This window comes from Amblyomma mixtum, chromosome 3 (genome assembly GCF_055824585.1).
Source record: "Amblyomma mixtum isolate Tamu chromosome 3, ASM5582458v1, whole genome shotgun sequence".
In the NCBI taxonomy this organism is placed as follows: domain Eukaryota; kingdom Metazoa; phylum Arthropoda; class Arachnida; order Ixodida; family Ixodidae; genus Amblyomma; species Amblyomma mixtum.
The window spans coordinates 175,071,751-175,086,905 of NC_143014.1; the positions used below are offsets into that span (position 1 = coordinate 175,071,751).

At 46.0% G+C, this 15,155-nt stretch overlaps 1 protein-coding gene across 4 annotated transcripts in view; it reads right to left on the reverse strand.

Annotated features, from left to right (window-relative positions):
• The window catches only part of Abl (tyrosine-protein kinase Abl), a 68,829-nt gene that overhangs the window by 29,044 nt on the left and 24,630 nt on the right, over window positions 1-15,155 (reverse strand). For 2 of the 4 annotated variants that reach the window (XM_089581989.1, XM_089581991.1), the window contains exons 2-3: window positions 7,776-7,976; window positions 1,301-1,599 (exon numbers count right to left, since the gene is read on the reverse strand). In XM_089581989.1, coding sequence (XP_089438115.1) covers window positions 1,301-1,599; window positions 7,776-7,976 — 500 coding nt within the window. Of the gene's footprint in view, window positions 1-1,300; window positions 1,600-7,775; window positions 8,019-15,155 lie in introns of all 4 variants that reach the window. The other 2 variants (XM_089581990.1, XM_089581988.1) reach the window with 2 other exon arrangements.

Consider the following 15,155-nt stretch of genomic DNA (forward strand, 5'->3'; position numbering starts at 1 on the left):
GAGAGGCGGCGCTGCGAGGAGGGTTCTGGGACGCCAGTGAGGAAATTGCCGGCTCAGCCACCACCGCTGCCATGTGCAGATAGAGGAGAGTTAAAAGATCAGAGAAAAAGATAGAGAAAAGATAAGACACCCGTCCACAGTCCCCGTGCAGATAAGAGGAGAGTTAAAAGATCAGAGGAAAGATAAGACGTGGGTCGCTGGTTGAAAAAACAGATAAGCGGGGAGCGGCGCTCCCTTCACCTCCTCCCCGCGCTGCTTTCCGGTGGGTAGCGCACAGGGCCTGCGCGCCGCCTCGCCTTCGTGTCCTGTCAGCTGACCGAGGATGAAATAATTGAAGTGACAGGCGCTGACAACGACGACGATTTACGATTGTGAGCAGTTGCACCAAATGCCGAAGTGCACGGTGAAAGAAGCCGCAGAAGCCTTGTCCGTGCGGGAGGACTTCTGTGAACAAATCCCTGACGGCGCGTGTGCCGCGGAGCACCTGGCAGCTGTTAGAGCTATCGTAGTCGCTCAAATTGGCTCGAAAATGCGGACGGTGATTACAGATTTCCTTGCCAACTAAAGGTATACGTCCTGTTGCGGCAAACATTGTTTTTTCTTGTTCATTCGATAATTCGACATTCGGATAATTCGACAATTTTTCGCGGTCCCGTCAGTGTCGAATTAACGAGCTTTTACTGTACCTCCTGACCCCCTCTGCACTCTGATATACCACTTTAATCAACCAGAGAAACACCTAGGAAGTATCAGCCACTGTGAAAAAAAAAACAGAAAAGTATCCAAAACAAATTTTCACAATGCTAAACACAAACAAAGAGAAAAGTAGAGGCTGTCCCAGTGTACTCCCCATCACAACCATGTCATCTCATTTTATGCCAATTTTTTCTACCTTTCCCTAAAGTTGGTAACTAGGCTGCCTTCCTTACCCTGCCACACAGCTGAGGCACTAACTGCGGACAAGCAGGCAGCATGTACAGGAAGCCACAAAAGTTTTTGGAACACAGATGTCATAAAAAAGCTCCGTTTCTTAGCACTCTAAGCATGCAGCAATGAACTGAAAGGTGTGTTCTACACTCCCCTACACTACATGCGCATTGCACCTCTCAATTTCAGACTGCACCTGCAGGAAGCGAGGAATGCAGCATTTTGTTGCTTCTGTACTCTGCAAAATTCTCTGGGTACCGTACCTAGTTTAACCACCAAAAATCCAGACCTACTCATTTGTGTGCAGAGCTTGCGCAGGCTAACTATTGCACACATTCACAATATATGGCACAGTGCACGCTCCTCAACCTACCTTGCCTTCAGAGTCTTCGTTGATACGGTAGTGGTAAACACGCCCCTCACACCGCAAGGAAATGGAACGCTGGCCAGGGCTGGACTCAGACTCGCGCACCAAAAAGCTGCCATTGATGCCACTGCTCAGCAGGTACTCGGCTGCGTTACGTGCAATGGGCCCATGGTACCAGGAATGCTTCTCTAGGCTGTTGACGGGTGTCACGTAGTTGGAAGGCACCCAGCCCACCTGCCCCGAGCGGCCTTGTGCCTCACACCACTCGCCCGTCCGGTTGTACGACACCACTTTCACCTGCTCCCCTGCAACGACAGCAAAGGTTCAGTTGTCACGATGACTGGCTTTGTCCAGCACTTCCCTTACATACACAATTTCCACACAATGAAATGCGAGCCATTTATATACATCAGTGCTTGCAATCTCATGTTTTCCCACATAGGCAAGAGATTCAATTCATGTTATGGCTTAAAAAGTTAGTCATGCAAACTTCACAATACGCACTTTGTTACCTACCGACATCATAAAGGACGAGAGTAATAAAAGAAGCGGTGCAGTCATTCAGGTGTGTTCACTTGTCCTTCAACATATGGCAAGAGTATTGCATATTCTGCAGCTTATGTCCTGTACCACGACTTTTGTTTGGCTCATACCAACTAGTTCATTTCATGTTCAGTTAATATTTTTTCATCATAACTAGTAGTTCCAAATTATAAACAAACAAACAAACAAACTACCAACGTGCATGCTGAATTCATTTTTTAAAATTCAGTTTGAACCAAAAAAGGTCAGTGTCTTTCAGACATACTATGTCATAGCTTGCTGGCTGTTGATTACAAGGAGTTACAATGAGTCACAAGAAAGTATTAAAGTGCGGAAGTCAGGATCATGGTGAGACAATGGGATCACTGGAGTGCAGGTGTATGTTTAGAGATATTGCTCCACTACATTAGACACACGCTGGGAGCAGACCGAGAGGCTTCACCACCTTATCAAGCTTCGCTTTGCCAGCGTAGTGTCTTCTCCTCACAGACTTATTACTCGGTGAGAGCTGTGATTTGGTTAAGGAGATTTCTTGTGGTATGTAAGGACACTGAAAACGTTCGTAATAGTAAGAAGTCACTGTCAATTCAACATCATGCACAAGTGTCCGAAAAAAAGTGTCATGACGCTGAAAACGTTCGTAATAGTAAGAAGTCACTGTCAACTCAAAATCATGCACAAGTGTCCGAAAAAAAGTGTCATGACGCTGAAAACGTTCGTAATAGTAAGAAGTCACTGTCAACTCAAAATCATGCACAAGTGTCCGAAAAAAAGTGTCATGTTCTGGCTTCAGCGCGGTTCAACGGCACTTCCACTGCTGCTGTCATCATGTGTACTAGGTGGCCACAAGCATTCAGCCTCCTTCTGGATTCTTCTTGTGGCGACTTTTTCTTTCTTTCCAATCCAAAACTTTGTTCTTGTGAAGCATTCGCTTCTTTCGCAGTTCGTTCATGAGTGGATGAGTGAGCAGTGTGTCGCAAGCAACAAAGACACTTGCATTTATCATAAGCAGCTATTCCAACATGAAGGTAACTAGACAAAAATGTTTGGTCCCAGTTGCATAAGTGAGACAAGGGTATATGTGCGTTGCTCGCCTCCACACTACTATTGCTTTTTTTGTTTTATGCGAAGCATATTAACGTAGGTTTCGGGCCTTCGCGCGACGCCCGGCGGTGGCCACCATTGACCTTGAAGTAGGTCACGTGACATGACGTCACGTTATGACATCACACCGGCTGCAGATGGGTCCTCATATCGGGCCGTCGGTCGCCTCCTGGCGGTGGCCACCATTGACCTTGAAGTGAGATCATATGATGTGACGTCACGTGATGAAGTCACACCGGCTGCAGATGGGGCCTCATATAGCGCCGTCGGACGTCGCCCGGCGGAGGCCTCCACGCTTCGGTTCGCGCCGTCGCGCGCGACGTGGCGGCGGCGCCACCATCGCTGCATCACGTGATATGTGACGTCACGACAGGGATGAGGCGGCACGCGCCCGCCGTCGCGTCAGTCTCTGTGCCCGCAACCGCGCCAGCGTCTTTGCGTCGGGCGTGTATGCGGTCAAGATGCCTCCAAACGCTAAGGACATGCTTCGCATCCACTGGGCTTAACCTTGATAAGCCTCCAATTTTATTTGGGCTTTTTGCTCACCCCAGTTTTCGAATTAAAGTTCTATTTTAAGTTTTTGTCTTACGGCACCATCACTTAAATTCCACATTAACATCTTTTCGGCGATAGTTTTTCATACTGCAGCCGCTCTGCTCTAAATATAACCATTTGTGCATTAATTACTGGTAAGAACTGCTTTTCCTAACTTGCTTACAAACAAGTCAAAATGAACTATACATGTCCTTTGAGCACAAAAAGAGAGAGGTCCACATATACCATCGGGGAAAAAAAAAATAATAAAGGGGTAGTCCGTCAATGGGGAATATTCACTGAAAAAAAAAAAAAAGTGTCTGAAATAGACACTGATACAAGTCCGGCGAATTTTCAGAAAATAAAAACCAAGAAGTCCAAAGTCCAACCCCTACTATAACATGCCAGCTAATAATATTTCATATGTTTTAACTTTCAAAAACTACAATCAAATCTCAGTAATTAAAGACTTGTTCGAATTACACAAAATTCGAATTAAGAGGAGGCGTTTCAAGAGACTTGGAGTTGACAGCACCAAAGTGGCAGCCTGATTAATTAGAATTAAGCTTGTATAAATTAATGAGGGCCAGCTGTACCTCTTTTAATAAGACAAAACAATGAATTGGGCGTACCTATCAATTATACACTATTTTCATCTCTGCAGATAATAAAAAAAAAAACTTTAGGGGCCTTCTTAATCCCATTCTTAAAGAAGAAAATGCGATGGCATTTAGGTAGCCTGCTGTGGTGTCTACAATAAGTGTTTAATGCTCTTCTTGTGACTCTCCCACCAAAACTGTTAAAACTGGTTTCATTACCCTTACATGGAATGCATAAGTCATCACATTATAGAATGTTGGACTACCTTCAACTGGATTATCATGTGGCTTAATACTAATACAACCCACTAATCCACCTTAACCCATTTTCTGCAGTGGGCCTACTTCCAAAGTTTTGGGAGTCTGTCGGGAATGGAAAAGAGAACAAGCATACCAGGCTTTCGGAACTGAACTGCCCACGCCGCTCATCTTTATTTTTCTCTTCTCTACAGCTGGCTCCAAGGTGCCGGCTGTGAGCACTGGTCTCAGCGCCTATGTGGCGCAGCGTAGGCAAGTGCTGCAGGGCACCCCGCCCAGATGAAATGCTGAAAGGACACCCCGAGGAGGCAAAGATAGGGCTGTCTTGGTGATAGACTGATCGGCGGATACACCAGTGACATCCGTGGGGAGCTCTTTGAGAGACGTCTCGGGTATGCTATTTGAGACAGTCCAGCGTGACAACCACTTCACGACCATTAAGGAGTATGGTCACAGACTTGGCCATCTTGTGGAGTACACGATACGGGCCATCACAGAGTGGTGTAAGAGGCGCCTTTGCAGCATCTCGCCTTAGAAAAAAGGTCAGGATGCATGAAAATGCGCTAGTCAGAAGATCAAGGTGGGACCAGGCGAAGGTGCTGTATGCAGTACTGCAGGCGTTGGAGGTACCGCTGGGCCTGGGGTGACAGAGCCGAAGTAAGAAACAAGTCTCCAGGAAACTGTAGGGGGTGTGCCGAAGACTAGTTCAGCCGTGGAACAGCCAAGGTCTCTACATAGGACAGCAGTACGCTGACCTCGACACCCGTGTTGAGGAAGCACAGGCCAGAAATCCAGTCCATGACCAAGAAAAGGTGGCTCGATTGAGGAACGAGGTCACATGCCACCGTCAGTGACCTCATGCCGCATTTCCCAACCAGCTGCAAGGCGAAGTGCACTTGCGGGCGCAAATGCTGGAAGGTGCGGCGATACCAGCAGAGAGGCGAGTTGGGAAGACAGCGCGTGCGGGTGCTGCTCAGGGAATAGAACGGCGGCTAGGATGTGGGGAGGGCCTGCACTGGCTATGAGAGGACGTCCGAGGGGCATTGTCGGAAGAAGCGAGCTGGTCGATCCGAGCCTCCAACCTGGATATGGATATGGCGCATGGCTCGGGCATCGAAGAGAGGGTGGCAACTGAAAGGGAAGTCGCATTGTGAGCTCTATCAGCTAGCTCGGTGGAGCGGCCAAGGGTCATGCCCCTGCAGCAACCAAGACGAGGCGCACTGTTTGAGCCAATGCTGCTCTCGCCAAGAAGCCTGCCGTATGCTGATGAGCAGCTGGGAGGGACAGTGATCACCCAGCTCTTCACAGGTGCCGGAGGCGCGCACTTTTGGATGCTGTGGAGCAGTCTAGAATGCTCTTCTTAAGGCACTGATATGGGATATCATCGAAGGGACCAGCAGTGACGTCTGGCACCTTGTAAGCCACCCCAGAAGGAAGGTTGGAAATGAGATGGTGGAACCTAGAGGTCTCCGAAGCGATGCGGTGGAGACGGAAGATGGCTTCCACCTGGGCGAACCACACCGACGGGTTCTTGTGCCAGTACAAGGGCAGGTAGAGCAAGATGGCTGCGACATCCCGTGGGCACAGGGTAGTGCCAGGCAGGTCGCCTGAGGGTGGTAGGTTGCTACGGTCAGTCATCCCTTAGGCCGGAGCCACCATTGTTGGGAATCACAGGGTCGCAGCGGAGCGTCAGGAAAAGAGAACCAGTGTAGCAGGCATTTGGAACTGAACTGCCTGTGCCGTGCTTGCGCACACATCACGGGCCACTCATCTTTAGTTTTCTCTTCTTCACAGCCGGGGCGCCTTGGTGCTGGCTGTGAGCGCTAGTCTTAGCACCTCTGCAGTGCAGCGTAGGTGGGCGCTACAGGTCCCATGGGATTTTTCGGGTTAGCCAACTTCCAAATTTTTGGGGGTCCTCCCTCAAATTTTCGAATCTGGCGGTGCCCTATGATTGGTCCACTGGTGGTCACCTGATGTTGACATCACAACCCTCTCAATCGCGTTCGTATGTCGCAGGGAGTACTCATACCACTAACTGGCGCACTGGCGCAGCGGTCAAGCAATGTGTCATTGCCATGGCAGGTGGCCGTTTCAAACACAGCCACCGGTGGGCTTTGTGAGATCTACCATATAAACGCGTGTAACGCACCCGTGTATGGGCCGCACCTCGTTTTCCCGAAGGAAATGTTAAAAAAAAAATAAATCTGTGCAAGGGCCACACCCGAACTTTCCATGACACAGGCGGGTATAGCCTTCTAAATGCACGCGCCGTGGCCTCCGCGATCAGCTCCGTATGCGAACAACGGCGCACTCGATCGCGGAGCGCTTGATCGTAGAGGCCAAGCACGCGCACAAGAGCTTCCAAAAACCGTCCATGGATGGCGCGCTAGGCCGCAGCCATCATCATCGTCAATTTTTTTTTCCTCGCGTCATCCCGCTATCTACATCGGCACATCAGTATCGCCAGCTCCAGCCTTTTATGGCGTGTTAGCGCGTTCTCCGTAGTAGTGGCTTTCGCGTACTGCCGCCGAGTAATGTAGTTTTAGCACGATGGGCAAGCACGTTATCAGCTACACGGCTGGGAGTTAGCTCTCGAACGCGGCAAGCGTGCGGCGGACAGGGAATTCGACGTGGCCGAGAAGTGCGTCCAATGATCGTGCTATCAAAAGGGTGCATTAAGAAACACAAGCTGCAAAAAGCGCGCTTTCCGAGGCGAGCTGTGCGAGTTTCTCGAACTGTAAGAAGAGCTGCTCTGCTATGTGATGGAAATGCGGAGCAACGGCTACGCGTTGACAGCGGACATGCTGTGCGACTTCTTTGGGATGAGCGTGCACCAGGGCACAGCACCAGCTCAGAGTCGAAATACTCCGCGAGTGACGATTGAACGTAGAATAAATGCCGCTCATTCCCTGATTGGTGTGTTTTTGCTTTAAAAAAAATTTTTTTTTTTTCATATGTCATGTGTATGGGGCCGCACACCAAAAATTGGCCCCCGAATCTCGAAAAAAAAGTGCGGCCCTTACACGCGTTTATACGGTATGTTGCTTTTCCCGGAGCTCCTTTAAAGGCTCATGCACAGTGCCACAGTGGGTAGGTGACAAATGCAATGAATTTGGCAATGGTGCGCAGGTTGGCACCTGTCACAGTGGACAGGTTGGGATGATGTCACAGGGTCATGCGACCTCTCTCAACCAATCAGGGAACTTCATGACAGACAAACTGGAAAGTGGGACAACCACCTAAATGCTCTCACATTAATATCAAACCTTTTAAAACACACTGTGCTTGTAACATACCACAGAACAACTTGACGACAACACATTACTGATGTCCCAAACCCTTGTCCTGTCAATGTAAGACTGCAATTACTATAGAATAACTGCAGAAGTGTGAGAATTTACCGTAAATACTATTAGAAAGTATGCATAGAAGAAAGGACATACCTTTTTTGAGGGAAAGCTGGTTTTCACCACCGGACTGGAAATCGTACAGGGCCACAAAGAGGTGTGGGTCAGCATCCTCTTGGGCCAGCAAGTTTTCTTTGGACATCCAGCGTGAGGCTCCCTCAGCCAGAAACCCCCGAAATGACCCAGGGTCATCTCCATCCGGAATTTCTGGCAAGGGTCGGCTCTGCAACAGGGCCTCTGCAGACACAACATACACCTGTGTGCATTGCAAACTCGGGCCTTAAGACCACAGCCACAAGCAACAACAGGCCATGAAAGATGTTATAGCAGAAAGATGGTGAATTCATATGCTGCCAAATGCATCGCAATTCTAGTGCACAGACACCATTTTTTGCATTTCTCTTTACCGACAGTTTCAACGGACCAAAAGCACCATCAAAGATACTAAACACAAGAAAAAGAAAAGGAACACCTATCATTACAGCCGTGCCTCTCTCCTCTCCAAAACTTGTAAACACATGCCACAAGCTTCTACATATTGAAGATGAACCATCCTTTTCACACAATGCTAACTTGATCTTGCCACAGACTACAAAACACAACACGGCAGAGAATTTATTACACACTGATTAGCAGATTCCAATCCATATACCAAACAGGAAAAACTGCAGCAGTCTTCATGAACACTGCTTTTACTTCAATTATCTCCAGTGACAAGATATAAAACCATTAAAAAGTGAGGGTTTATTAAGAGCAAATTAGAGCAAAATTTACTATCCTGAGTACTGCCAAACCATGCCCTGTTTCATGCTCTTGTGTAGCGTTTAAAACCATGCACTGAATGCAGTGAATTTTTTTGAAAAAATTCTGAGGGTGAAGTTTAATTAGGGCATCAAACATTGTTGACTACTCTGCACCACAAGCAAGCATTCCAAAATGCTCCAGCACAATGTTTTGCTATTCCAATGCCACATACTATACATATGCATAAAAAAGTAGCATAAACAAAGCTTAGGCTAAAACAGTGCTAGGAGCTCAGTGAAGGACTAAATTTGTTTGTTGCTATGCTGCATATGAAGCATATATTTTTCTTGTAGTTAACTTCATATGATTAATGCCCCTATGTCATCCACCTAACTTTAAAGAGATGACGGTTGGCGAGGACAAATGCAGCAGCCTTTAAAATTTTTAATACATGGTCCAAAACCATAGTCAGCATTCATACTACTATTTTTTAATTTGTTTTTGAAGTACTGCAACAGCTTCCCATCGACAAAATGCAGCCCCAAAGTGCAGAAATGAACTTCCTTGAAAGCTCTGCAAGTCTTCACTCAGCCATTGTTGCAAGATTTAGTGGAAACATGGCTAACCCCTCATATAGAGAGAGTAACTAAAAGGCACTAAGTACATTTTTAGAAATCCTCACAATGTACAGCCACAGTATGAAGATTACGTAGCCACAGTATGAAGATTATGTAACACAATAATAGTTGAAAAACTTAAAGACAGCAGCTGTACCAGTTATTGGGGGAGTTTGAATCTTGAAATTTTTAGAACTAAAACAAAGTAAGATTTAGAAATGAAATAAATTTTGTAAGAGGCAGCGGTACACATTTCATTTAGCATAAGTGTCAAATGTAGGCAACAGTCATGCCTCACCAATATGGGCACTTTGGTTCCTGAGCAAAATTATCCATAAAGAGAGTCGTTCATAATAATGAATCACAATATTAAAGGGTCACGACTCTAATCGAATTGTAATAGTAACTTCCAATTGAAACAAAATGATTGTTATCAAATCTAACAAAAGTACTTTCTGTATTTTCTCAAAACCTGCAATCAAGACTGTTCCGAACTCTGGTAACAGGACCTTGTCCCTTTATGAGAATGATTGGCACACACATTTCACAAATGATAAAATGCATCAATAACAGCAACATTAAAGCTGTCCTTATAATCGAAACCCCCGCTGTGGCTATGTTCAGCATGAGGGTAATTCCAGTTGCACTTTGTATTTCTGTAATGTATGAAGAAACAGTGTGCTCAGAAATCAGGTAACTGCAGTTAGTGCTATACCTCTATTACACAGGCAATACCCACTGAGTCAATGATCATCGAACCAGCACAACCCACAGGACGAGAAAAGAAATGACACATTGTTCTGTTTGTTCTTTTCTTGTCCCATGTGCTGCACTGTGTTTTCTATTCTTAACCCTCTAACACCGAGGCACTGAAGACGCTAGAAAAAAGTTATGAATTTCCAGGATTTCATCACCATAAGGTGCTTTCATTGCAGAAGTGTAAACAATTGAAATATTTATCAAGGGAAAGGTGGTCACAGCATTATTAATTTAAAGCAATTTTGATAACTCTCAAATTGCAAAGGCCAATAAAATTGCCTGCAAATACCCGGGAGCATCAGTTCAGGAGTATACTTCAGTCACTGCTTATCTCCTTTTCCTCGTCTGTCAATTATCAGAATAATGGACATGGAGTGGACACAAAAGACATAGTGGATGACTCCAGAAGCACCAACAAAAAGATGCGGCAGTGGCAAATTAGAACCATGTGTACGAGGGTATTGATGTTGCTCACGCACGCCCAAGAGGTTTGCGCAGCAACACGAGCATATGACTTTCGCGGCTACCTGAAGTGCACCCACGATGTCGTGGCTCAGCGAATGGCAGCGTCTAGTGGCCCATCGCTCACCATGACATCCCCATACTAGTGACGTATAACTATTTTAAAAATAGTTTCAAAAACAGTCACTATGAGCACACCAATCAGCCCGCAAATTTTGAAAAACACGGTTTTTAAAAATTAATACTAAATTGCCAGCTCCATTCAAAGGACTCATACGTAGAGGCTCGAATGCTCAAAAGCATTAATTCTATACATTACACTCATTTACCAGCAATCTTCGAAACCATTCCCTAGTCCCTTTAAAAGAAAAAAAAAAAGAGAACACTCACATTGGTCTACCATTGTGAAGACCAAATGAGGGTGCCAAGTATTGATTGAATGCATCATCTAAGTGCCTACTTCCCAAGTACATGCATGCACACATGCACATACACAGATGCTAGGGACACCATGCCGCTTGCAGCACATGGGTAGCTTGAACTCCTGGGCACCCTTAAAGGGTAACTCCGACATTTTTTGTACATTCATGCAATTTACTGAAACTTTTCAGGGTAAGTTCTCCACAGAGGTCAAGTCATTTGTGCCAAATTTCGCAGCCGGAAGATGTCTTGTTGCCATGCAAATGAATTTTAAAGTTTTCTACTTCTTAGCCTCAATCAGGGTTTCTACAAGCAACCTTACGTGTGTGAGGTCAGAGTTTGGCACGTTCGTTGTTATTCGCCCGGTGCATGCTGAAGAACAAAAAATCTGCGCTTGTTTTCGGTCACTTCAGACAAACAATGACCCAAGCTGTCGCTTACAGTAACCAGTTTAGCAAATCAACGCACACACGATACTTTGAGACAGTATCCGTGACATCATAAGTTGGCATTTCGTGATGTCATAGTTTGGCCGAAACCCAGTTGCGGTTTTCTAGTTTCTGCTGTTTTAAAATACTTCTACAAGATATTTTGAAAAATGGCTTTTGTACCAGGGAGAGGAGACTCTAATGAATGTGAGGTGATTATTAACTCAAAATGTTCAAAAAACCCTCAGAGTTGCCCTTTGACATTATTAAACTGACATGCAGAAGCATGCGAACAGCATGTGCTGTCAGAGTTAGAATTTATAGCAAGCTTCCAGCTGTGCAACATTCTGGCAGCAAGCATTGAACATGCAAGCATGGTGTCGGGTCAATGAAAAGATGGTAATTATTTACCACCAGTGACATGAGGAAACTACTGTGTAGTCTTCTTCAAAAGCTATTTGCAATCAAATGAGCATGTGAGGGTGACAGCATGAGCCGCATGAAAGGTATGCAAGGACTGTACTCCAGTCGATCACACTTATAATGAACCTGACAGTCACGCAGATTGAGTTTGCTGTATCCGATTTTTGAAGTAAATTGACTTGCCCTATTACAGCGAAAACACAGAGCCAGACAAAAGTGGCACTTATTTTTTAAAAAGTCCATTGTGCACATCTGTCTCTTAAAAGCAAGTCCTATGAAGCCGCTTTCTTCTGAGCTCTCCAGCACAGTCATGTGCTCATGGCCGAGATCCTTGCTATCAACAAGCTGGTTTAGGGACATGATAATACAAATGCGACTGGGGCATTCACAGCAACTGGCGGTAGGTCGGCATCCTTGTCTTTAATTCTCAACAAAGTTTTAAGGATGTAGCGACAACGCCATTGCAGCGCATTGGGCTCCAAATAAGGCGAAACTTCGCTGCAGTTATCTAAAAACCAGATGAGACCTAGTGCTTTACTCGAAAACCATCGGCTACTGTCCAACTTCAATTCTTATTGGTTGATGCGCACTGCTCGACCACTCTACACATGGGTGACGCAAACCAGCTGCCAGCTGCGTGCTGCCTGCACACAGCAGCAGCGCAGAAGGCGGAGGTCCGTTTGGGTAGGCGACGCATGCCACGTGACCGGATGAACCAGCAGACATACCTTGTGACAGGTATTCAAACTTCTCATACTGCGCACTGGTTGATCACCAGCCGTGTGAGGTACAGTTTCACTTTCAACGCTTCCCATCTCGCTCTTACCACATTCCTTAAATGTTTTGCCCAGCCAGCACACACGCATGCACTGATTGACCTTGTAGCCTGTCTGGGCGCGCTTGGCCAGCCGTGTGAGGTACAGTTTCACTTTCAACGCTTCCCATCTCGCTCTTACCACATTCCTTAAATGTTTTGCCCAGCCAGCACACACGCATGCATTGATTGACCTTGTAGCCTGTCTGGGCACGCTTGGCCAGCAGTTAACTGCTATCTCAATCCCGCCTTTTCTATTAACCCTTTAACATTAGAAGGGTCTATGCAAGCAGAAATGGCAACTGCTGTCACACGTGGCCACGTCGCTGCCACATGTGACCACCTCAGATGTAACATTAGACCCAGGTTGCTCTTCTCGAGCTAGCTCTCTGGACCAATCTGGAGGGCAAGTTGCCACCTGTCCAGGAGAGCGGGTGCTCGTAAAGAGCAAACTGGGTCTCACAAACCCCACCAGTGGCTGTGCTTGAAACAGCCACCTGCCGGGACAGTAGCACATCGCTTAACCATTATGCTACTGCACCAGGAGTGGCATGAGGACTCCCAGCACTCTATGAATGTAAAGTAGAGAATCACCAATTCTGCGTACATGTGCATTAGCTACAACCGAATCAGCAGCAAAAGAAAAAGCTAATGCATTCAAATGATTCACAGAGGATCCCCTCAGAGTTCTTTTGGGGGTGGGGGGCAACACTTTCTTTGGGGGGAGATCACGGGAGCTGGGAGATGCTCTTCGGGCGATGCGCTGGTGGTAAGCGCACGTTTTTCGACTACAGGGTCAAGTTTATGGTTCCTCCTTGTTCGTTACAACCGAGTGGTGAGGCCACGGCTGTTTGTTTTACCTGAGACAGTGCCATAGCCATAATACATACTTTGACGGCAACACCGCCCTCATCCATAACAAGCGAGCATTTGTTATAACTGCGGCCATTATAAGTGGGTTCAACTGTATATACAAGACACCCAGAAGAATTAACAATTACCAAAAAAGGAAGCAAAGGTGCTCTGTTGGTACTATTCCAAATGTCATAGTTAACCACGGTTGTGACGAAGAGTGCGAGTGCATTAACAATAATACAGCATGTTCTGTCTACTCCAGCCCGTCTATATACACAGAAAAATTTGTGGTTATATTCCTGAACAATGCAAGATGATGTAGGTGCTGCTGTCGGAGATGCAAGAAGACCGAGTGTGCAACTGAACAGCGCTTCTGCCAACCACTCAGCCCTGCCAGAAGAGTTCAGTACACACAAACAAGCACACTGGACGCATACTGGGTAGCAGAGCACACCATGCAAGGTAATCGTTGAAAGCAACTTGTGCATTATAGAATGCAAATTTCATACAGAAAACTCCAGCTCAATCGATTCACCACTGTCTGACAGTTTCATGAAGGGCTCCCAAACTGCATGTGAAAGCTGCATTTTTATCCCACAGGAACACTAGCAATCCCCATCGTTTGCTGGTGCATCTGAGCTACTCCCAGAATGCACTTCCAAGATTCCCACTCGGTGTAAACAAACTTCTCTTCTGAGGTCTACAGCAGACATCTACAAAGAGCAATTTATGCTTTACTGCACAGTACCGGACAGAGCAAAACAAGCAAGACAAATATTACTGCCAAGAGCATTTACTGCAACTTTATTGCTCCTATCTCCCGACAAATTAGCAGTTATTTACACTGAATGACATTCGCTCAGCTCAGTCATCTGCTGAGTGCTGTCACATGGCAAAAAAAGTGGCTGTAAAGAATAGCAGAGACAATGAGAGCAGTATGGCAAGAAAAAAAGCTGTGTATGATAATAAAGTTCGTAATGTAAATGTTGTCAAGTTCCCAAAACATTTTGAATGCCACATAAAAGGCTACAATTCTTAAAAAAAGTTATTAGAAAAAGTCAAGTACTGGGTGAAGCAGAATCCAAAAGGAGTTCAAGATGAAAATGAACAGGCACTGTGGAGGTTAGTGAATGTGGCCAAAATGTTACTGGTCACTAATTCCTAGCAGTGGAAGCGAGTACTGCGTTGCCATGACCACTTCATGAAAAAAAATTGGCACTGGTTCCCCCAAAACCATTTTTATACTAAGCAGAAAGTGCATCAACTCATACCAAACAGCAGCTACAGGCTGCAACATGGACGGAATCAATGGCAACATGGCCTCTGGGTCAAGTTTGGGGAGAAGGTTGTGTTGATAATGTTTCATGGCATTTATTTTCAGTACAATAAAATCAGTGTTTAGAAAACTGTTGAAGGCATGGAATTTGCTCCCACATTTTTATTTAACATTTTTCATGCACTACTAGAATTATGCTGGTAAGATCACATTTGGTGCCCAAACAGATGCGAACAACTTCCCTAAACCCTGAAGTCGTTCAATCATGAACGTCATCTCCGACTAGTTCTTCCCCATAAATGACAAATTTGCTGTGTGACAGGGGTTTAAGTTGTTTCAACCCCAAACAATGGCTTTGGCCAATGACACCGATGCCATCAAAGTTAAATTCGGCACAACTGGAGTTCTGGTGTCTGCAAGCAATCTTGAAAGCTGACTGATGCAACATTCAATTCTGAGAATATTACCATTTTATAAGCCCCTAATTTTCCTAACCCTGTCAGCTCAATAGCTTAAAGAGGGCTTTGGTTCTGGCAGTCTTGATGCCTTGATGCATTAGAGGGTTCTCACACACCTTCTGCCCTCACCGTTCGATCACGTTCCCTGTGACACTTGTGG